This window comes from Protopterus annectens, chromosome 9.part0 (assembly GCF_019279795.1).
Source record: "Protopterus annectens isolate FY-2018-M chromosome 9.part0, PAN1.0, whole genome shotgun sequence".
In the NCBI taxonomy this organism is placed as follows: Eukaryota; Metazoa; Chordata; order Ceratodontiformes; family Protopteridae; genus Protopterus; species Protopterus annectens.
The window spans coordinates 1,841,877,108-1,841,902,107 of NC_056743.1; the positions used below are offsets into that span (position 1 = coordinate 1,841,877,108).

At 37.4% G+C, this 25,000-nt stretch overlaps 1 protein-coding gene across 1 annotated transcript in view; it reads right to left on the minus strand.

Annotated features, from left to right (window-relative positions):
- Positions 1–25,000, minus strand: part of STARD7 (StAR related lipid transfer domain containing 7) — a 396,226-nt gene that overhangs the window by 329,893 nt on the left and 41,333 nt on the right. The window contains exon 2 of the mRNA XM_044084698.1: positions 22,690–22,859. Within this exon, the coding sequence (XP_043940633.1) occupies positions 22,690–22,859 (170 nt within the window). The remainder of the gene's footprint in view (positions 1–22,689; positions 22,860–25,000) is intronic.

Genomic DNA, 25,000 nt, shown 5'->3' on the forward strand with positions numbered 1-25,000 from the left:
TACTCCTTCGCATATCGCTTACCCAGAGGCGATCTCTGCCTAACATACAAAGCTATGTCAAACCCAGAGTTGTTGAACATGCTCCACTTAAAGAAATCACAATCCCTCCGAGCTACATGCTCTAGGGACCTACACCTTGTCACCACAATAAACAGAACATGCTGGAGGGACAGATTTCCTGTCCCAGAGACTTCCCATACTCTGGAACAAACTACCTATCTATATCAAACAAAGCTCCTCATTAGCACTCTTCAAGAAAAACCTTGACGACTGGATGGGAAATAGGAAATTCACCCTGGGGATCACCACTGTGGCTCTGCTCGACAGGGGTACAGGAAAATAATTTTTTTGGGTGGCGAAAGCCATGGTACCTTTTTGGCTAGGCTTATAGGGCCAATAGCCTAGAACCTACCTATGAACATATGAAGATAAATTACTTATTTACTTAGTTGGCTAGTAAACAGAGTTGGTGAAATGGTCCAAACGCCTTTTACTGCTATGACCTGGAACAAACAGACAGTAGCAACATTTATTTCAACAATTTGTGACAAGTTATAGTTTCAATACAAGTGTGGCATTACAGTGTGCAATGGTACGCAGTCTAGTTTACATACTACATAGATACATAATGTGACACTGTTTATTAGAAGAAAATATGGACAAAGAAAATAATACAGGAAAAAAAGTTACACTATCAAGAAATACAAGCTTTAGTGTGTAATACATAGTACATATGGACAGTGAGTTGTGATTGTATTTTACAGGTTCATGACAGTTTAGACTTGCATGTATTAATATATGCTGCTCCGTCTTGCATAGTAGCCTGTATCTAAATATATGCATTTGTACCCCAACCTCTTTTTGAATGGATAGAAACGGGTATGTTTTTTGATTTACTATGGTAGTAAACTCCAGACTATTGGCGCTATTTTAGAAAAAGAATTTCCCCCTCTATAACCTTAGTGAAGGATGTCCCTACTGTGGGGTGGTACTATCAGAGCTTGAATAGGGAGCACAGTAAAATTCCTCATAGTGTAATTTTGTGTCCAGAGCTAGCAGCAAGACCAATTTAGCAATCAGAAAGACTAGATATATTAGTAAATGGTAGCCGATCAGTCCCCCCCCACCCCATGTGTTGAGATGATTTCTGTGGAGCCATCCATGGATAGGAGCCTACAGGGACCTATTCCCTAAAGACCACAGTGTTTTTCAGAGTTCAGTACAAATAGTGATAAGCAGTATTCAGTTTCTGGCATTATTAGCACTGCTAGGGCTTTTCTCGCCTTAAGGGGAAGAGGACTGGAGCGCTTGCATAACTTAGGATAAGGGCAATGTTTGTGAAGATTTGTTTTGGGAAAAAATTAAGGTATTGGTCAAAAAATTATACCAAGGCATTTGTGTTGCATCACTGATGGCAGTTTACTCCTTAGTAGGCTATAGGGTCTACTTCATAACATTGAAATTTCATAACATTGAGACCATGACATCAAAAATTCAAAACACTGAAAACTCAGAGCATTGAAAGTGCGCTTTATAACATTGAAAACTACATTGCACGAGTAAATAAGATCCCCTCCACCTACACCACCACCTAACAAACACACTGGGGGGGGGGGCAATCCACCCTGCACCCCCCATGTGGGGGGGGGGCTCTACCCCCAACAACCCCCGTAAATTAAATATACCAATTCCAAGATTGCACTACAGTGGAAAAAAGCTAATTTCCTAACCTCACTGTATATAGTGATGTTAGGAAATTAACTTTTTTTCACTGCAGTGCGATCTTGGAGATGGTATATTTATTTTGCGGGGGGGTAAGCCCTATAATATAGCTCCCTGGGATTTTCTGAACCACATTTTCCCACTCTTCTGGCCTTTAGGAGAGGGCCTAGATGGAGCAGAAAAACTTACTCCCACGGCAGAGAGAGTTTTGCCATCCTGTTCATACCTGGTAAGAATCTCTCACCTGAGGCCCGAACAAGGATAAGCTGTCAAAGGGGGCGTTGGTAAAAGAAGACTTGAAGGGTGCCACAAAATGACAAAGGCAGATCCAGGAGTGTCTGCGTAAGGCTACCCATGTGCCTGCCGCTCTGCTTGCCCCATCGGTTGCATAAGAAATCAGCCGCATGGAGGAGTTAACCACTGGCTCCTGCAGCTGTAGGATCCTGTAAGGTATCTTGAGGAGATCCCTTTGAAGCCTTGTAAAAGTGGGACAAATAGCTCAGCGACCCGAGTGTAAAGGTCGCTGATGAAAACATACACTTCCTGTATCTGTCCATCGTACGAGACTCTTTATTTGCCAGATGGACAGATGAAGTTTCCGCTAACTCCTTCTTGGTGGCTGCTGCCACCACCATAGTATCAACAGGAACACCTTTGGATAAGAAGAGTCCGTTGTCAGGGGCCGTTATAAAAAAACATGAAATCCAAACTGATGAAAACCAAAGAAAAAGACGTACGAGCAAGCAAAGGAATATCCAACAGTTTAACAATCGTAAGCACTTTCACTGACCAAGTGAATCCGCTTCTTCAGACAAATTAAAAACTCGTAACTTCCCAGTTTAAAAATACTTGCACAGGAATGCTAAACCAATGGGCTGGCAGCCCAAAAACATGATGTCATTCAACAGGATACATTTAAAGCAGCATTAACCACATAAAAATAATAGTAATCCATAATCATAAAAATGACATATAAGAAAACGAATAATCAGTTAAGATGGTAAATAAATTAAAGTCAAATAAAATGAAATGAAATAAAATAATGTAATGTAATGTGAAAATAGAATACCAAACATCTACCTAAACACAACTGGTGGACAATAAAAAGTGTATGCATACAACAATTTTTTACCCATGACAATATTATATATTCTTGCACTAAAAACAGATATTAAGGAACAATCAAATATACGTGCAAATATACAATTAATAGAATTAAGTAAATGGGTCAATAGGCCTACCTTGCCAGGGCTTTCAATTTCAACAAACTTTTAACAGATAAAAGCTTCATTCAGCCCTGGAAAGATGTATGCAGCTGTTACAATCTGCTACTCTAACTCGGCCTCTTCTAATTTAAGTTCCCAAGGCCCCCCTCTTCGGTTATGTTCCACTAGTTGTAAGACAACAAATGAAAAATTATGGCTGGGAAAAGTGACAGTATGTTTAGCTAAGGCACTGGTACTAGTTTTATTCATAATACTGTACTCGTGCTCATAAATCCTTTGTTTTAATTTCCTCTCTGTTTTCCCGATATAGAATGCCTCGCACCCATCACAAATAGCTCCATATACAACTCCTTGAGAGTCACAATTTTATCCATCATGCATGTAGTACTCCTTATTTCTAATTTTTACTTTATTGGTTACTTTAATAAACTTGCATTGGCGGCATCTCCCACATTTTGCCATGCCTGTGTTTGATTTGGAAATTCTTTTTGGCCTTTTAACTAAACCTTTCAAGTTCACTCCCCTTCTGAATGTTAATTGAGGTATTAGGCCCAAAGGACTTCCAAGGTGGGGATCATCAGAGATGAATGCCCAATTCTGGTTAACAATCTCTCTAATAACTCGAGAATCTAGAGAATAAGTTGTTAGAAGTCTAGTAAGTTGGTCCCCACCCTGCATGCTTGTAAAAATGGGGGATACTACGTTGTGTGTGGGGAGGCCTAGCATGTTATGGCCTTTGTGTAGCAAAGGTATAAAATAACCTGATGTCCTTTTTCCAATAACTTCGTCAAATATCATTCCCACAAAAGCTATTGGGTAGCCTCTCCTGTGAAACATAGATCTTAGCAGGTCACATTCGGCTATGAAGTCAAAGTCACTAACCATTCTAGCAGCCATTACTGCTTCACCCTTCACCACTGCTTTTTTTGGTGTAATGGGTGACAAGTAGAAAAATGCAAAAAGGCATTAGAATAGGTTGGCTTGCAGTAAATGGTGGCTCTAAATCTATGATTATTAAGGTCCTTTGCTAGAAGGATGTCTAAAAAAAATCAATGTAATCTATACCTACTTAGAATGTAAAATCCAAGAGATTAGTGTAGGATTTAATTTCACTGATAAATCCATCAATCAGAGTTCCTTCACCCCTCCATAAAAAGAACACGTCATCCTGGTACCTGGTGAACCAGACTACATGACCTTTAAAGGTGAGAGAGTTGAACAAAAAGGACCTTTCCCAGTAAACCATTATGGTGTTAGCAAAACTGCTACCACATGCAACTCCCATAGCCACACCAGCCACACCGCACACCACTTCCCTGCAGGTATAACTCACTGTTAAAATAGAGAAAGTTGTTAAGTAACACTATCTCAAGGAGTGTTTTGATAATATGCACCTGTTGGTTATCTATACTTCTCATGTACAAAAATTTCCTGACCCATTCAATACCAAGTTGTTGAGGGATTACAGTATACAGGTCCTTAATGTCCACTGTGAGAAACAATAACTTATCTTGAAATCCAAGTTGTTGATGGACTCAAGGAAGTGCCATGAGTCCTGACAAATTTGTTATTCCAACTTTAACACTGGTTTAAGTTTGTAATCAACATATTTGGCACAAGCATACGAAATGGAACCCTGACCTTCTACATATTGGTCTAAACGGTGGATCAGTTAGATTTTTATGTATCTTTGGGGTTCCAAAAAAGGTCGTACTGGAGCAGGCATGGTCAGGTATTGGTATGTGTCAATATCTATGGTCCCTTCCAAGTCAGAAACAGTTGCATTGATGGACTTATAAGCTCCATTGACCTGATTACGGCTAACTTTTTGGTATGCTACACTATATCCAGGACCATGTGCATCCTACAGACATAGTCATGTTGGTCCATGATCACTAAACCTCCACCTTTGTCAGGTTGCAGGACACGCACTTGACAGATATTCAATAAATTAATAAAACATTTCTCCTGATGAATTTGATTTCTACGAGTGTTACTAGTATAATAATTACTTATGAACATTCTCCTAAAATCAATTTCACAAGTTTTCTCAGAAAGTGCTAAAATTTCATGCAAGGGAGGATTAAATAGACTGGAAACCCTAAGACCTTGGGTAAGTGATGAGTTAACCCCCATGAGCAATCGTAAAATAAGTTTACAGACAAATAATTTTAGATCAGTAATTAGTTTGACCATACTGGCCCTCCTATCAGGCACAAATGTTAACCCTTTCGAAAAAAAGTCCACCAAGGCCTTCTCAACATGGAGAGAACTAAAATTATAGATTTTAAAGTCCACTTCGGAGCTAGTAAGGATGTTGGGTGGTTCCAACCTCATCTCCTCCTCCGGTTGTAATGTTTCCTGTTCTGACCCTGTCTCCTGTTGTTCGTTGGTCTGTTCAGGTGAAATGTTTGTGGCCCATTGGATTCCCGAAAATCCTGATGGAAATTGGCATTCAAGGGTGTGTCAGGCTGTTTTACTGGATGCTGGGGTGCCTGTCGTCGTGGATTATTTTTGATGTGTTCACTGTGACGGATAGGTTGAACCGGGTCTACAGTGTGATTATTTATATCACTGTCATTGTCATTTTAAACTGTGTGACTTGACTGAACATCACTAATGTTACTCAGGGATGGAATCCCGACAGGAGGGGGTGCTGGGTAGGCACATCCCTTTGAGTAATCATTGAGGTGTCTCCATATCTTTTTCTTCTTGACCTCAATGAATTTACCCAGACTGGCATCAATGCTACTAAAGATACGTGCAAATTCAAACCGGTATCTTTCGTAGTCATCCGTGTTTGTAATAGCATGTTCCAGGTTATCCAAGTCGCTCCTGAGCGACACAATCTGGAATTTATAGTTATTAATTAAAATCCCAGGAAGCTCTATGCCTAGCTTGTCAAATAGGGCTATTAGCTCCAGATGAAAAGGAGAACCATTGATGAGCCCTGCTGGGTAGCTCCATTGGCGCAGGCCTTTAGGAATAACTTTGTGGAAACATTCTTCTAAGTAGGAAACTTCCAACTGAAGTTTCCTACACTTGAATAATTTTTGGTCAAATTCATTCAAGTTGTTCACAATTAAATTATTGTCACTATGTGCATCATCATTTGTAACAGCAGAATCCGTAGATGCATTAATATTAAAAAATGAAACATTCCTTAGGAAAAAGAGTCCATAGTAGGAATGTCACTCACCCTAGAGCTCTAGCTGAAGTCCGTGGTTCCACTGCTGTCTGTCTAAGAAGGCTCGGATTAACCACTGTGTTGCCTAGATTCGGAACTGTTGTAACTTGGTTACTGATTCTTTCCAAAGATGTTGAAGCCTGTGCAAGCTGCTCAGCACTGTGTGTGGCATTAGAAGCCGGTGTAGGCAGCTCGACACGAAGTTTAGAGGTAGAAGGAAGAGATGCTCCAACATCTCTTGGAATCAGCTGTATGTTGTTAATTCGTTGTGTCAAGGAATCAACCTTCTTCATTAATTCCTGCACAAGGAGTGTAAGATCACCCGCAGCATTCGCTTCCAAGGTGCTGTGCAGTTCATTGTTTAAAGAACCATCCTGGGAATATAAAGGTTGGGATAAATCCAAGCCGCTCGACATGTTAACAACTAAAAAACCATGAAATCCAAACTGACGAAAACCAAAGAAAAAGACGCAAGAGCAAGCAAAGGAATATCCAACAGTTTAATAATCGTAAGCGCTTTCACTGACCAAGTGAATCGGCTTCTACAGACAAATTAAAAACTCGTAACTTCCCAGTTTAAAAATACTTGCACAGGAATGCTAAACCAATGGGCTGGCAGCCCAAAAACATGATGTCATTCAACAGGATACATTTAAAGCAGCATTAACCACATAAAAATAATAGTAATCCATAATCATAAAAATGACATATAAGAAAACGAATAATCAGTTAAGATAGTAAATAAACTATTAAGTCAAACAAAATGAAATGAAATAAAATAATGTAATGTGAAAATAAAATACCAAACATCTACCTAAACACAACTGGTGGACAATAAATATAAAGTGTATGCATCCAACAATTTTTTACCCATGACAATATTATATATTCTTGCACTAGGGGCCACAGATCCCCAATTACCTACTTCTCTTACATTAAGCCAGTTATGAAATTATACCCATCAATATTTTTCACAGATTACAGGCCTAGAGGTCTAATTGAAAACGTAGCACACACCTTATTAACTACGATCCTCTTCTCAGAGAGATCACAGTACATACATTTAATAAAAAGAATAAATTAACTTTCAAGCTGTTGTGGTTGTAATACATGAACTTTAATAAAGAAGAGTACAAAACAGATTAAAATATGTGCAGGTTGACACACACAACAGTAAAATGCAAGAAAAATAGACAAAATGCATACACAAAAACAGAAGCTCAAGATACCGAAGTTTCTTGGTTATGTCTTTCTACTTAAATACTGACCCTATCATAAATGAGTACCCACACACAGGTCAACACAAACAAGAGGGTATCAGCAACCCTCTCCTTAGCACAGCAAAGCACAGTACACACATTTATATGCAGTGATTTTTCCTCCGCTCCAAGTGTTCATCACATGGCTTCACCTCCCATTTGCTTCCCTGGAGGAAACAAGTAGCCAGATCAATTAATTAACAACACAGAAACAGTAAAGATAGCCAACATATAACTGTCTGCTTTCTGTCCTTGGGCTCCACCCTGGTGTCTTGGTGATATGCAAGTCACCAAAACCATCACCATTTACAATTCAAAATACAGTTCCTGATCTTTCAGCTTTTTTCAACTCATTACAGCTGAGTGCTCCTCCAGGTGTTTCTGCAGTTACCTCCTATGGCTCCTCTAGGCATCAAATAATACCTGTTCATGCTTGCATTAATAATTCCAAAACCATGCTACATACAAGGTATCAGAATATTTTATCTTGAACACATATGATGGCAAACACAATTGTACTGATATTAGATCTCTATAAATGAGAGATTGTTAGAACGTTAATGCGAAAACATCATTTTTTAAAGGCTCAAGCCATACCTACTAGGAGTTAAAGTTACATACTCAAAAGATCTGTACTGGAGGGAATGAGTTAAGAGAAGACAGCAAGTCTGGAGATCCAACACACTTAATGACATTCCCTGTTCTTTTATATACAAAAAGACAAAGATCACATTTTCCTCTGGCAATGAGAACACTCTGATTGCAGAAGAAGAGAAAAGAGAAAAGAAAAAAAAAAGTCAATGATAATTTTTAACTAAGTCGGACATAATCCCTTCCTTCACAGTTCTAAGGGAGATTAAAAGAATGATCCATTCATCAAAATATGTGGAAAATTTGTCTGCTATGGAAAACCATAGGGTTTTTTTTGTCTTCTTGGTATGGACTATATTTCTGAATAGCCAGTTAGCCGGGTGAGAAAGACTTTTTTTTTCAAGTTCTGTTCTGACAGCATTTGGGGAAGGCTCGCTTTTGTAGCTTACATACCATCTGTCTTGCTTAGGTATATTATTTTATTAGTGCTTGTGCTAGCATTGTGTTGCAGGAATGACAAATGTTATACGGATGGGTACATGGCAGGAAGTATATGATCTCTGCTTAGTAAAATAAACCACGGCAGAAGCTCAACTGCAACTGTGGCTACATCTGCAAGTTAACAAAATCACTGGGCCAGAGACAGGCTTCAGTTTAGCGCTTTTGTCCCGTTTATTACACAACTTCTTCAGAACAACCATTACAAAACCATTCATTTCCTTTTATACAAAAAATTGTCATGATGTCATTTCCATTATTAATAACCTTGCGATCATTTAAAAAACAGACTTGCATACATATTATTTACACAAAATTAGACAAGTGCCTAAATGTAAAAAACATTAAACAAAAATTGCAAAACAATCTAGTATTACTAATTATTTATATACTTCAAATAACTTTTGACAGAAAGTTTCTCATTTATTCCTGGAGCTACATCTGCTCTCAGGAAAATCTGGCATTTTAGTTCTATTTTTTCTAAATAATTGTTAAAAGGTCCTATAAACCTATTTTTTGTCAACTTTCTCTACTACAAAGAAAGTGAACTTTCTGAAATCCTTGCAATTGACAGAATGTTTAGCTAAAGCATTACTAAAATCTTTTTTTCTTAATAGCCAACACATGTTCCGACTCTTTGACTAAGTTTCCCAATAGTTTTCCTATATAAAAAATTGTCACAGTTAGAACACACTCCAAGATACACTAATCTTTCACTTTGACAATAACATCCTTTTGCTATTAAAATGTAATTAAGATGCTTGAAATGATGGCTATGTACAGCCATCATATATCTACACTCAGTGCAATTAGTAAATGAAAAAGTACCAAAGTGTGTACAATCGGGTCTACCTGATAACACCAACATGCCAAAACACAGACAACGAAATAACAGACAGCACAAAACCAAAAGTCCAAAATCACGAAACTTCACATGCCCGACAAACCACAATCCCGACAATCAACAAAACACAGACCTTATCCGAAAAACACACACACAACAGAAGCACACCAAAAACCTTACAAACCTACACTAAACCTTACATACACAACTATCTATGCACTAACCTTAACCCAAACCCTAACCCTAAGGTCCGTCACTATGGCACACTTACCTTACCCGCACCCTAACTCACTCAATCCACCCCTAACCCTAAAGTCCATCACTATCGCACACTTACCTGACCCACACCATAACGTCCCTCACTATCACACACTTACCCGTACCCTGACCCTAATATGTCCTTCCCTATCGCACACTTACCTTATGTCGGTGTTCTCAGCGTCGGGCTTTTCAACTGTCGGTCTTCTCCATGGTCAATCTTCCAGTGTCGGTTATCTCGCTGTCGGTGTTTTTCGCTTTCAGCGTAATCAAGTAGACCCATATGATCACCATTTCTCACCATTGTCCTAGAAGAGCTCTCCAATAATTCAAGTTTTTAGTTTTCTTTCTAATAAACTTAGGTTGTAATCCAACAACCTCACTTAAATCCTGATTGCCTTAAATGATTTTCCAGTTGTCACCAATTATTTTTCTAATTCTAGGCTCATCTGTACTCGTAAGTATAGGAAAAGCACATTTTAACAAATCTGTATATTTTCACCTTCATTGTAGGAGGGAACCTCTCATTTCTATTTGTTCTAACGTAATTTATAACTTCATCTAAATCTTCCTGAAAATATCCTCTTTTCATAAATAACTGTTTTGAGAACGTATAGTTCTTTGACAAACATCTTCCTCACTAATCAATCTACTGAGTCGGACTGCTTGTCCTTTAAACAAGTTAATTTTCATACATCTCGGATGGTAACTGTCAAAGTGTAAATAGTTGTTGGTAAACATTTTTATTTACGAATAATACTACTACTGAATTCTTTCTTGTTGACATCCATAACTATCTTTACATCCAAAAACTGTGCTTGAACATCCATATTGCCCATAGTAAACTTAAGCCAATTAACTATGTTATTAAGCGTAATAAAAATTTTTCTAACTGTTGTTTACTACCTACCCAGATAAAAACAAATAGTCTATATATCTCTTATAAAATCTAACAAACTGAAAAATCCCAAATTTTGTGAAAAACTCCTGTTCCCACCAGCACATCACTAGATTTGCAAAAACTGGTGCAACATGTGTACCCATTGCTACTCCATTAATTTGTTGGTAAACTCCATCCTTAAAAGTGAAAAAGTTGCTCATTAACACTATTTCCATTAGCTGACAAATCACAAAAATATCTTACTTTAGAGAGGACCTACATTTATTAAGAGAACTCTATACCTTCATTTTGCTCTATTGTAGTACAAAGTAAACAAACATCAAGTGTACATAAAGTCTCACCTTTAAATTTGTAATGTTTAAGTTTAAGAACATGCAGGAGTCTTTCAAAAACCATTAACTAGTTTGTACTATAGGATTAAGTATTTCATCAAGGTAGACTGAAACTCTAGACGTTTTGCTATATGGGGCAGAAACTATAGGTCTAAATGGTTGGTGTCTAGCATCTTTATGGATTTTGGGAATTTTGAACAGAATTCCCAGCTGAGGTTGTTCAACTGTAACAAATTCAGAGAGTTCAATAGTAATATACTGTTGATGTAGTAAGTCCGGCAAAATTAAATCCACTACTTTTAACTTTTTTCTAACTGCATCCCTAGATACTTATTTTTATATTTATCTGTATCAGAAAGCATAAGTTCAATAGCCTTATTATATTCAGCAACTTCCATAATGACTAAACCCTGCTCTTTATCGGCTTTCATATATCTAATGTCACTGCAAGTCATTAATTGTTTTAAAGCCACAACCTGTCCATGTGTTAAATTCTTATCTGAAAATTGCTTATTAGATTTTCTGCAATTACTATTATTATACAAATTGTATAACTCATTTTCACATACTGTGGAAAAAATGCTCAGTGTGTTTACTAAAGGTGAATTAGTACTACTATTCTTTCTAAATCGACTCATACTTACATTTGGAATGTTATGGCAAATATATTTTAAATTCAGCTTCCTGACAAATAACTTGAAATCTAAAACAGTATCTGTGACTCTAGCTCTACTAACTGGCAAAAAGGAAACATTTTTTTTGAGTACTTCAATTTCTTCTTTAGTAAATATTTTATTACTTAAACTGAAAATTTCTTGCTTTTGAGCTAACATCCCCTGGTCTTGCTTTTCTTTTTGCTCACTACCTTGAATGCTTCTTGATTGGGAGGAGGGCTGCTGGTTCCATTCAGCTGTGATGTAAAAGGGGAACCTTCCTCACTACTAATACAGGACACACTAGTCAAGACTTCCCTACTATTTCTACTGTTGTTACCATCACTAACTGTAGGCTCACTAAGTTCAGGAAAATAATCCAGTCTATACAATGAATTAGCTTTATGAAAATAATTATTTCTATTTGTATAATTACTGTTGTTACTTTGTTTCTTTTCTATTAGGAACATATGCTTGCTTCTGTTGGTAAGCATTACTCTCTCCAATTAGTTTCTTCTTTTTCTTAAAAAATCAAACCATGTACATGTTTACTGATCTTGTCTTCCAAATTATCAAACATGTAATGGTATGTATGCAACATAGGATGCTCTCTGATCAGATCATCTAATTTCTTATGTCATTTTTCAGTACATTCATTTGATCAACATTCCACTGGATAAGAAGTTTCAAAACTTCTAAACCCGTATTATTATACAGGTCTCTTAATTTATTAAAAAGTTCACCATCATATTTTGCTCCATTCAGGAAATCATAAACCCTTAAACCTAAGGGCACTATTCCCAATTCACAGCATTTTTTAAATATTGATTTTCACAAATTAGTGTTTAAATTTCAGTATCTTTTTCTCCAATAGGAAAAACTGATTTTTAAAATCGGGTATATTCTTCTGTTGTTTCTTAGCGTCTTTGAAGCTGCCATCATTATTCAGATTACTGAACTGATTTCTTTCTTTTTTCTCTAATAAATCCATTATAGGTTGGCTGCTAGTAAAAAACTTCATCAGCAATAATGGTTTCCTCGTATGTAGATGAATCATTGGATCTTTTGCCAACATTCTGGTGGGCTCCGAAACTCCCTTTCATTCTCTGCAAAATACTTTTCTCCTTCTCAATAACTTCCTTCATGCTGGAGGTTAGAGTGATAACTTCATCTAGTGCAAGGTAAATGCTGACATCTACATTATCAAAACCTTCAGTAGCAATGACAACACAATATAAAGGCACCAAATACAGCGATGTTGCACAAAAAGCAATAGCAGTCTTATACAAGAAAAGCTGCACAAATGTGTTATCACTCTTTCAAAACCACCTATTCAGGTCAAATACCAGCTCTAAAATGAGCTATTATTACAGAACACTTAATATGTGAAAACACTGAAGCTGTACTGTGTCAAGTCAACAATGCTTTGCATTTATATTCAAAACAATTTTTTGTCTACCATCAATTCTTTAAACCAGCCACTTAGACCAATTACCAGCTCTGAAAAGAGCTGTTTGAAGGAGACAGTACACATAAAAAAAGAAACACTGACCAGTGGAAATGATAATACCTTTGCGTTTCAAAAAAATGCCATTAATCCGTTTGTCAGTCCTTCAAAATCACTGGACCAGAGACAGACTTTAGTTTAGAGCTTTCGTCCTGTTTATTAAAGAACTTCTTCAGAACAACCATTACAAATCCATTCACTTCCTTTTATTCTAAAAATTGTCAGGACGTCATTTCCATTATTAAAAACCTTTCAATCATTTAAAAAATAGACATATACACATATTTACAAAAAATTAGACAAAAGTGTCTAAATGCAATAAACATACCAAAACAATCTAGTATTACTAATTAATTTATACATTTCAAATAACTTTTGACAGAAATTTTGTCATTTATTCCTGCAGCTACATCTGCTCTCAGGAAAATCTGCAATTTATGTTCTGTTTTTTCTAAATAAATTATTAAAAGGTCCTATAAACCTATTTTTGTCAACTTTCTCTACTACAAAGAAAGTGAACTTACTGTATCTTGCAGTGTGTTGTAACGGACAATTTTTATATAGGAAAAACTATTAGGAAACTTGACCCGCGGTGGTGGTGCTGCGGTAGCACTGTCGCCTCACAGTAAGACGCTGTCCAGTTCAATTCTCAGCTAGAGCGTCTTCTGCGTGGAGACATGCGTGAATGGGTGTACCTTCGCTGAAGGTTGTGTGTCAGGGCTGGTAACTCAGCACGTAAAAATCAACTACCAATCATTAGCGGACCAGAGTTCTGCTGTGGCGACCCCTAACCGGGAAAAGCCGAAAGAAGACTACATTCAAAGAGTCAGGGAATATGTGTTGGCTATTAAGAAAAAAGATTTTAGTAACACTTTAGCTAAGCATTCCATCAACTGCAAGGATTTTAGAAAGTTCACTTTGTAGTAGAGAAAGTTGACAATAGGTTTATAGGACCTTTTAGGAAAAACAGAACTAAAACGGCAAATTTTCCTGAGAGCAAATGTTACTCCAGGAAGAAATGAAAACATCTCTGTCAAAAGTTATTAGAAATATATAAAATAATTAGTAATACTAGATTGTTTTGCTATTTTTGTTTTATGTATATTTAGACATTTTTGTCTAATGTTTTGTAAATAATATGTATATATGTCTATTTTTTTTAAATATTCGAAAGGTTATTAAAAATGGAAATGACATGACAATTTTTAGTATAAAAGGAAGTGGCTTTGTAATGGTTGATCTGAAGAAGTTCTGTAATAAATGGGATGAAAGCGCTAAACTAAAATCCGTCTCTGGTCCAGTGATTTTGTTTTGTTGGCAGCTTTTTCCGCTTTACGAGTTTTTCTTCGTGAAGTTTATGCAGTCACACAGAGCTGGGGCATCTGCATTTTGGAAAACATTTCCATTTTTTTTTTTAAATATTCTAGTCAGTTGACTACTATTTAACAATGACAACTTTCGTTATTTGGTTCCCTTTAACAGTTCTTTTTAAAGCTGGTACAAGGCCTGAAGGACTGACAAATGGATTAATGGCATTTTTTTTGAAACACAAAGGTATTCTCGTTTCCAATGGTCAGCGTTTCTCTCTCTCTTTTTTTTTTTTTTTTTTTTTATTAATGTATACGGTCTCCTTCAACTAGCTCTTGTCGGAGCTGGTAATTGGTCTAAGAGGCCGGTTTAATGGACTAATGGTAGACAAAACAGTTTTTTGAATATAAACGCAAAGCATTGTTGACTGTTGACACAATACAGCTTCAGTGTTTTCACAGATAAAAAGTGTTCCCCAATAATAGCTCTCTTTAGAGCTGGTATTTGGGCCGAATAGGCGGTTTTGAAAGAGTAACAACACATTTGTGCAGCTTTTCTTATATAAGACTGCTATTGCTTTTTGTGTGACATCGCTGTATTTGGTGCCTTTCCATTGTGTTGCCATGGCTACAGAAGGCTTTGATAACGTAGATGTCAGCATTTAACCTACGCCAGAGGAAGTCATCACTCTAACCTCCAAACTGAAGGAAGTTATTGAGAAGGCGCAAAGTATTTTGCAGAGAATGAGAGTGTTTCGGAGCCAACCAGAACACTGGCAAAAGATGTGACGATTCGTCCATGAATGAGGGAGCCATTATTGTTGATTAAGGTTTTACCAGCAGCCATCCTATAATGGATTTATTAGAGAAAAAAGAAAGAAATACGTTCAGTGAGAGGAATAATGATGGTGGCAGCTTCAAAGATGCTAAGAAACAGAAGAATATACCGGATTTTAAAAATCAGTTTTTCTATTGGAGAAAAAGGTACTGAAATTTAAGACATTAATTTGTGAAAATCAATATTTAAATAAGTACTGTGAATTGGGAATAGTGCCCTTAGTTGTACGGATTAAAGGGTTTATGTTTCCCCGAATGGAGCAAAATATGATGGCGAACTTAATAAATTAAGAGACCTGTATAATAATACGGGTTTAGAAGTTTTGAAACTTCTTATCCAGTGGAATGTTGATCAAATGAATGTACTGAAAAATGACATTAAGAAATTGGATGCTCTGATTAGAGAACATCCTGTGTTACATACATACCATTACGTTTGACAATTTGGAGGACAAGATCAGTAAACATGTAGATGGTTTGATTTTTAAGTAAAAGAAGAAATTAGAGATATTAATGCTTACCAACAAAAGCAACCATGTTATTAATAAAAAGAAACAAGGTAACAGTAATATACAAATGCAAATAATTATTTTCATAAAGCTAATTCACTGTATAGACTGTATTCTTTTCCTGAAGTTAGTGAACCTACTGTTAGTGATGGTAACAATAGTTATAGTAGGGAAGTCTTGACTAGTGTGTCCAGTATTAGTAGTGAAAGTTCTCCTTTTACGTCACAAGTAAATGGAACCAGCAGCCCCCCTCCCAATCAAGAAGCATTCATGGTAGAGATCAAAAAGAAAGGCAAGACCAGGGGACGTTAGCTCAAAAAAAGAAATTTTCAACTTAAGTAATAAAATGTTCACTAAAGAGGAAACTGAAGTACTCAAAAAAGGTTTTTCCTTTTTGCCAGCTAGTAGAGCTAGAGTCACAGATACTGTTTTAGTTTTCAAGTTATTTGTCAGGAAGCTGAATGTAAAATATATTTACCATAACATTCCAAATATAAGAATGAGTTGATTTAGAAAGAATAGTAGTGCTAATCCACCTTTAGTAAACACATTGAGCACTTTTTCCACAGTATGAGAAAATGGGTTATACAATTTGTATAATAATTATAGTCGTAAAAAATCTAATAAGCAATTTTCAGATAAGAATTTAACATATGGACAGGTTGTTGTTTAAAACAATTAATGACTTGCAGTGACACTAGATATACAAAAGCCGATAAAGGGCAGGGTTTAGTCATTATGGAAGTCACTGAATATAACAAGGCTAGCATGCTTTCTGATACAGATAAATATAAAAAAGTATCTAGGTATGCAGTTAGAAAAAACTTTCAGGAAGTGGATTTAATTTTGCCTGACTTACTACATCAACAGTACATTACTACTGAACTCTTCGAATTTCTTACGGCTGAACAACCTCCGTTCAGAATTTCCAAAATCCATAAAGATGCTAGACACCCACCATTTACACCTATAGTTTCTGCCCCATATAGCAAAACGTCTCGAGTTTCAATCTACCTTGATGAAATACTTAATCCTATAGTACAGACTAGTAAATGGTTTTTGAAAGACTCCTGGATGTTCTTAAATGAACTTAAAAATTACAAATTTAAATGTGATGATACTTTATGTACCCTTGATGTTTTATACTACAACAGAGCAAAATGAAGGTATAGAGTTTATGAGACTATCTTAATAAATGTAGGTCCTCTCTAAAGCAAGATATTTTTGTGATTTGTCAGCTAATGGAAATAGTGTTAATGAACAACTTTTTTCACTTTTGGGGATGGAGTGTGCCAACAAATTAGTGGAGTAGCAATGGGTGCACATACTGCACCAGTTTTGCAAATCTAGTGATGTGCTGGTGGGAACAGAAGTTTTTCACAAAATTAGACTATTTTAAAGTTTGCTAGATTCTACGAGAGATATAGACGATTTGTTTTTTTGTCTGGGCAGGTAGTAAACAGAATTTTTTTTTTTATTGAGCTTAACAACATAGTTAATTGGCTTAAGTTTACTATGGGCAATATGGATGTTCAAGCACAACTTTTGGATGTAAAGATAATTAAGGATGTCAACAAGAAAGAATTCAGTAGTAGTATTTTTCGTAAAAAAAGTTTACTAACAATTATTTACACTTTGACAGTTACCATCCAAGATATATGAAAATTAACATGTTTAACAGACAAGCAATCAGACTCAGTAGAATGATTAGTGAGGAAGAAGAGTTTGTCAAAGAACTATATGTCCTCAAACAGTTACTTATGGAAAGAGGATATTTCCAGGAAGATTTAGATGAAGTTATAAATTACGTAACAAACAGAAATGAGAGGTTCCCTCCTATAATAAAGGTAGGGTTTCCAAAAGAACAATAAAGGTGAAAATAGAGACAGATTTGTTAAAATGTGCTTTTCCTATACCTACGAGTACAGATGGCCTAGAATTAGAAAAATAATTAGTGACAACTGGAAATCGTTTTAGGCAATCAGGATTTAAGTGAGGTTTTTGGATTACAAACCAAGTTTATTCGAAAGAAAACACTAAAAACTTAACAGAATTATTGGACAGCTCTTCTAGGACAACAGTGAGAAATGGTGATTATACACACTTTGGTACCTTTTCATGTACTAATTTGCACTCAGTGTAGATATATGGTGGCTGTACATAGCCATAATTTCAAGCATCTTAATTATACTTCAATGGCAAAAGGATGTTATACTTGTCAAAGTGAAGGATTAGTGCATCTTGCAGTGTGTTCTAACTGACAATTTTTATATAGGAAAAACTATTAGGAAACTTAGTCAAAGAGTCAGGGCACATGTATTGGCTATTAAGAAAAAAAGATTTTAGTAACGCTTAGCATTCTGTCAACTGCAAGGATTTCAGAAAGTTCACTTTCTTTGCAGTAGAGAAAGTTGACAAAAATAGGTTTATAGGACCTTTTAATAATTATTTAGTAAAAAAACAGAACTAAAATGGCAGATTTTCCTGAGAACAGATGTAGCTCCAGGAATAAATGACAATTTCTGTCAAAAGTTATTTGAAATATATAAATGATTAGTGATACTAGATTGTTTTGCTATGTTTCTTTTATGTTTTTTACATTTAGACACTTTTGTCTAATTTTTTGTAAATAATATGCATATATGTGTTTTTTTTAATGGCTGAAAGGTCATCAACAATGGAAATGACATCCTGATAATTTTTAGTATAAAAGGAAGTGAATGGCTTTGTAATGGTTGTTCTGAAGAAGTTCTGTAATAAACAGGATAAAAGTGCTAAAGTCGGCCTCTGGTCCAGTGATTTTGTTTTATTGGTAGCTTTTTCAGATTTGTGAGTACATCTACAAGTACTTCAACAATGTACTCTTCAATTTTATAGGTTTTTGTCCAGGAAGACTTGTCCACTGTCTATTATTCATTGTGTCAAGTCTGGGATGGCTCTTACACATGTAAAGATTGGCTTGTTTAGGCAATCTGAATGACCATAATGACAGATATCACAGCAAAAAAATGCAAGACATTCACATATTCTTACAGTTTCAGAAGTTGGTTATGACGACATCCAAAGAGGAAAAACTAAGAAGTTATTGCATGTTGAAGCACTAGTTGGGAAAATTATACATGGGAAGCTTGGTCTTCAGGTGTGCCTTTTGGGAAGGGGGAGCCTATTCACTTGATCACTTTAGATTTGGGTCTCCCTCCAAGTACAAGTCACCATGTATTACCAGTGTCTAAGATGATTGTGCAAGTTTATTGTGGCTAAGGGAGGAATATATAATAAAATATGTAGTTTAGGGGCATTTCACATTACTTGTATAATTATCCAATTTGAATCGCTGACATTTCTGATGTGTTGGGATAAAGTATTGTGGTTTCTGTTCAGAGTTTTTTTTTTGTTTTGTTTTTTAATAAAGAACTCCTCCTACTCCTCAAATAAAGAGCTCATCCTACTCCTCCTGTTCTACCTCCTAGCCCAGAGTTTTAGGCGTTTTATAGGTAAGCATATGAAAAACTATTTTTTCGCCATGATTCAGACTGACTAGTACTTATCAAAAACAGCACTACTGTAGAAGTCTGGATTTAATTTATGCAAAGTAAAACTGGTAGTCTGGATTTAATCTCAACACCACCAGAGTTCGTTAAGTGTGAAGAAAGGGAAAAATAGAGAGAGAGACAGAAGTGTACATTTTGCTGGCAAGAACATCCTTTGAAACATTTTGTAGGATGCAGTAACTGCATGCATTTTGCACTTAACGTACCATTACACATCTTAAAAGTGGATACGTGTTTGAATGAAGTATTGTTGTGTGCGCCCAATACATCCAAGGTTGAGAGTGTATGGAGAAGAAATTTGGTTAAGATAAGGGTGGTGGCAAAGAAAAGTAGTAGTACTAAATTATACTGCACTGTTAATGTACAGGGTATATGGGACTTTAATAAATAAATATTTGGGTACAATGGCAATGGCAATTTACCAGTATTAAAAAAGTTGTATTAAGAGTGCTATGTGGTGGTTGACTATACAAAACAGAGCTGCAATAGCTTATGTGATGCTAAGATCTTGTTTTGAAATTCTGTAACTATTGACGATGTTATATTAAGTGGGCATTTATCGTATTGTCCAGAGGGTGGGCAGTAGCGGGTATAACTTTAGCAAGAGGTGGGATGGAGTGAAGTAGGCCACAACCTGTTCAGCAGCAGCCAATAAGTCTGCGTGCAGTACCATCAAGGCATGAAAAACAGCCTGAGGTAAGCCAGCAAGAGAGAAGTGCTGTTAAGTCTTCCATTCAATTAATGCAGCACAGCCAAAATGTATGAAAGGACAGTATTCAGCCTATACAATCTAGAATAAAGTCCAACAGCCACTCTGCACTAGTAAGCAGCATATGCAAAGCATATATAACAGTGGAAAGCCGGACTATAGGTACTGGTCATAATATCTTATACCAAGTATTGCAGTTGTGGAATACTGTTTGCATTCCTAGGCAGAAAGGTCTTAATCACTACTGTACACGTAAAATAAACCCTTTGGGTAAGTGCATACACCACAACAAAGTAAAATAAAAAGACAGAACAGGTGTCATACAGCAGACAGGAAGCAACAACCCTCCCGAGGTTACAGCTGCAGAGTCCTATCACCATCTCATTTATTCATAAGCTAAAGGAAAAGGTATCAATTAAATAGCTGTCTATACACACAGTGACATCCCAGGCAGCACCATCACCTCACAGTAAGAAATTCATCTGTTCGATTCTCAGTTGGGGTGCCTTTTCTAAAGATAATGAAACTGCCTCCCTGTGTTCGTGTGGGTTTTCTCCTGGTACTACTCTTTACTCCACCTTCATAAGACACGCAGTAGGCAGACTGGCAAATATAAAATTGTCCCAAAGTGAACATGACATGTATTTGGTACAGAAAAAAGGCCTGGAAACCTACTTCCATTCACTACTTGCCTAATTATCTCCGTGATGGTAGTAGCAGTTTTGGGGTCACTATAAGAGACAGATGCAACTCCCAAGCTTGGCTTGCTGGATATACAGTCTTTGCATCATACAGGCACAACAACTGTTCTTTCAAAAGGTTGATTCTTACAATAGTCGACCAGCACGTCGAACAGTTATGCTCGAAACAAATCCATGAAAAAAAAAAATCACTTTTTTTTGTAGGGGGCAATCACCACAACCTTATGCAGCTTATATATACAAACTCTGAGACTGCACTACTGGAGAATGAGATATCTGCCCTCTCCCCATTGCAGTGCAACCTTGCACAGACAAAAAGCTGGTGAAGTTCTATCAAATGCATTTTGATCATATGCACTAGTTTTTTGTTTTTTTTTTTGCCTTCGATGAAAGTCAACGTTCGACCAAGTGACATACACCATGCACAACATATCTAGTTGCAAAACAAAAGTTGTTGGTGGGGGTGCAATAATCACACCACAGGTTTTCTTCTGATGACTGCTACAACACAAGCTATCCACTGTACAAGAATTACTGTTTGAAACTGTAGAACAGCTTCAAGCTGCAGCTTTTTAGCCTACAAAAAAAAGTTAAAATACAGCTAAAATCACCACCCAGACATATATGCAAGTTTGTAATACAGAAATTTTAAAAAATCAACAATGGATTATTGTATCTTATTTTGAAGCAGATGTACAGCATGACAAAGTACAGGACTGACCCTCTTCCAAAGAAATATTTATAATGTGGCATAATGGAATGCTCAGAAAGAGAACGCATGCACATAAGAATTTAGACTAAAGTCCATCAGACCCAGGCTGACAACAGTTTGGTATATTTTTAAGCCATCTTTTAATTTGGGAGAAAGACGTTTCTTAACAAGTAAAGACAGGGATATGTCTGACAGATTTAATCAAAAGGATTACATATGACATTTGACCATTTCACTCACTGACATCTCTGGATTTTTGAGAGACAGAATATGACTGCACTTAGTTCTGTGTGGATAGCAATTATTCCTTGAAATAGCATTGATCAGGGCTTTGGCATTAGAAAGATGTCCAAGCCGGTTATCATTTTTGCAATACCCGGTGGATTTTAGATGCAATTCACAATGCTAGAAGGACTGTAACCCTTTCATTCTTGTTAAGGCTCAAAAACACTGCTGCATCTCCACTGAACAAGAAACACAGCAGGTCTCAAAAGGAAGTCCCTCTTATATTACAAAAAGAAGGTAATACAGAATAGATGAGGACAAGAAAATGTGCACAAGGTCACATACGTCCAGCGAAGGCCATACTTCTCTTGTAATAGATAGCTTAAAGATTCCTGCGCAAACATAAATCCCATATAAGAAAGGATATTGAACAGTGAATCACATTTACGCTTAAGGAGGAATTTTTAGGTTAAACACAGAAACCCATCATGCTTAGAACAAGCTTTTTTAACTTCAAAGTTTAAACAGGTGCCAGCTCCATGGACATAGGAAGGATAATGCGTTTAATATGATCCAGGTGACCAGAGTTAGACTTGCAGCACAGGCGCCTGTTAAAGATTGAGTGACAAAGAAAAAGGAACTTCTTTACTCTGAGGCAGGAAAGGGAGTGCGTTGAGGGATCACTTTCTCTCGCAGAATCCCCAGTGGAAGTCAAGGATCACTCTAGGGTGATGGTCTACAAATGGGGCAGTTCTAATTGAGCAAGACTTGTATAGTTGCATCGTAAAGGCATGTAATGGCTATTACATACCATTCCCTTGGATGCAGGCAAGCATAAGATGGAGAAGTAGGGCTTTACAGAGAAAATACTACACCTGTTGGTGGACAACTGTACCATACTGTCTGCTCGACCCTCACACCCCAGGGAACACATGAGCTGCAGGAGTCTTCCCTAGGGGAAACGAATGGGTCCAGAGAACAAGTAGGAGTAACCTCAATGGTCAGCAGAGGACTGGAGCAAAAAACTGAAGTTTACAAGTGCACTTAAACAGGAGCCCTCTACATGAGTACTAAAAGCAGTGTAAACACTTATGAACAAAGATGACACTCAAGCAGGTTAACAGTAATGCAGTCACCAGCTACAAGTATTATCCTCTTACCTCTGTATCGATAAAGGTGCGTGCCAGCAATTGGCTGACGCCACAATTTGAACCGTTTCTTATCCATCACAATTTCCCACTGTTGATCCCATGACACAGTAATGCTTTCATTTCTCTCCTGCGAGTCAGTTTGCAAAAGTTTGTGAATATTTTTGATATCTTCAGTGCAGCTAAAGGATGATTTAAGCAGAAACAAACCTCAGCTGTATTTTTCATTTTAAACATATCATCGCCTTGCATTAAATACTTTTATCCATGCAGGTGTAACTTCAGACTCAAACACCCCATTCTAATTCCATATGACAAGAAAGAATTTTTAGGATCTCATGACCAAGAGGAAATGCTTTCTCCAAAGACAACAGGTACAACAAGATATAAACACCAACAATCACATACTGACATGAGGCAGACAAACATGGGTTGGCTTTGATTATTGCTGCTCTAAAACAGAATTTTCCAGTTCCATAAATATCACATCAATGGAGATTTCATCTCCCTTTCTGGTGTACCCTTCTTCAGGTTGCACCCTCACACAGCAAAATCAAACCAATCCACAAATGCAGCTGTATGGAATGGGAACAACAAAGTGGCTTACAATGTCCCAGCCCTGCAGGAAATCAAGAAGGCACTTATTTTAGCTTTAAGCAGCAAGCCTTACTACATACTGCTGTGTTTCTGATCTAAACATGCACAAATATATTTCAAACAACATCCAGAAGAGAAACTACAGTTACCTATACAACTCAGCATTTGCAGTCTTTACAGTCAGAAGGGATTAACTTCAGCTCAGCATTTCCAACAGGACAGTCTCCAAAACTCAAAAGGTGGCATAATATTCACAATTACCTGTTACAGCCTTAAAAATCCATACTGGCTCGACAAGTAGCACACCCACCTTTGGTAATGAAAGTTCAGAAGGCTGTTAAACTGAGGTTCAATCTGTCCAATTTGGTGGTAGCTCAGGCAGATGTAAAAAAAAAATATATATATATATATATATATCCCACAGCACTTACTGAAAAAAGAGCAAGAGGAAGGTCTCCAGTGCCCCGGTTAAATAGTCTGTAGACAACATAAATACCAACTCAGGTCTCCCCTGAAAGTGACAGAGAGAGAGAGACACAGAGAGAGAGAGAGAGAGAGAGAGAGAGAGAGAGAGAGAGAGAGAGAGAGAGAGACAGAGAGAGAGAGAGAGAGAGAGAGAGAGAGAGAGAGAGAGAGAGAGAGAGAGAGAGAGAGAGAGAGACAGAGAGAGAGAGAGAGAGAGAGAGAGAGAGAGAGAGAGAGAGAGAGAGAGAGAGAGAGAGAGAGAGAGAGAGAGAGAGAGACAGAGAGAGAGAGAGAGAGAGAGAGAGACAGAGAGAGAGACAGAGAGAGAGAGAGAGAGAGAGAGAGAGAGAGACAGAGAGAGACAGAGAGAGAGAGAGAGAGAGAGAGAGAGAGAGAGAGAGAGAGAGAGACAGAGAGAGAGACAGAGAGAGAGAGACAGAGAGAGAGAGAGAGAGAGAGAGAGAGAGACAGAGAGAGAGAGAGAGAGACAGAGAGACAGAGAGAGAGACAGAGAGAGAGAGAGAGACAGAGAGAGAGAGAGAGAGAGAGAGAGACAGAGAGAGAGAGAGAGAGAGACAGAGAGAGAGAGAGAGAGAGAGAGAGAGAGAGAGAGACAGAGAGAGAGAGAGAGAGAGAGAGAGAGAGAGAGAGAGACAGAGAGAGAGAGAGAGAGAGAGAGAGAGAGAGAGAGAGACAGAGAGAGAGAGAGAGAGAGAGAGAGACAGAGAGAGAGAGAGAGAGAGAGAGAGAGACAGAGAGAGAGACAGAGAGAGAGAGAGAGAGAGAGAGAGACAGAGAGAGAGAGAGAGAGAGAGAGAGAGAGAGAGAGAGAGAGAGAGAGAGAGAGAGAGACAGAGAGAGAGAGAGAGAGAGAGAGAGAGAGACAGAGAGAGAGAGAGAGAGAGAGAGAGAGAGACAGAGAGAGAGAGAGAGAGACAGAGAGAGAGAGAGAGAGAGAGAGAGAGAGAGAGAGAGAGAGAGAGAGACAGAGAGAGAGAGAGAGAGAGAGAGAGAGAGAGAGAGAGACAGAGAGAGAGAGAGAGAGAGAGAGAGAGAGAGAGAGAGACAGAGAGAGAGAGAGAGAGAGACAGAGAGAGAGAGACAGAGAGAGAGAGAGAGAGAGAGAGAGAGAGAGAGAGAGACAGAGAGAGAGAGAGAGAGAGAGAGAGAGAGAGAGAGAGAGAGAGAGAGAGAGAGAGAGACAGAGAGAGAGAGAGAGAGAGAGAGAGAGAGAGAGAGAGAGAGAGAGAGAGAGAGAGAG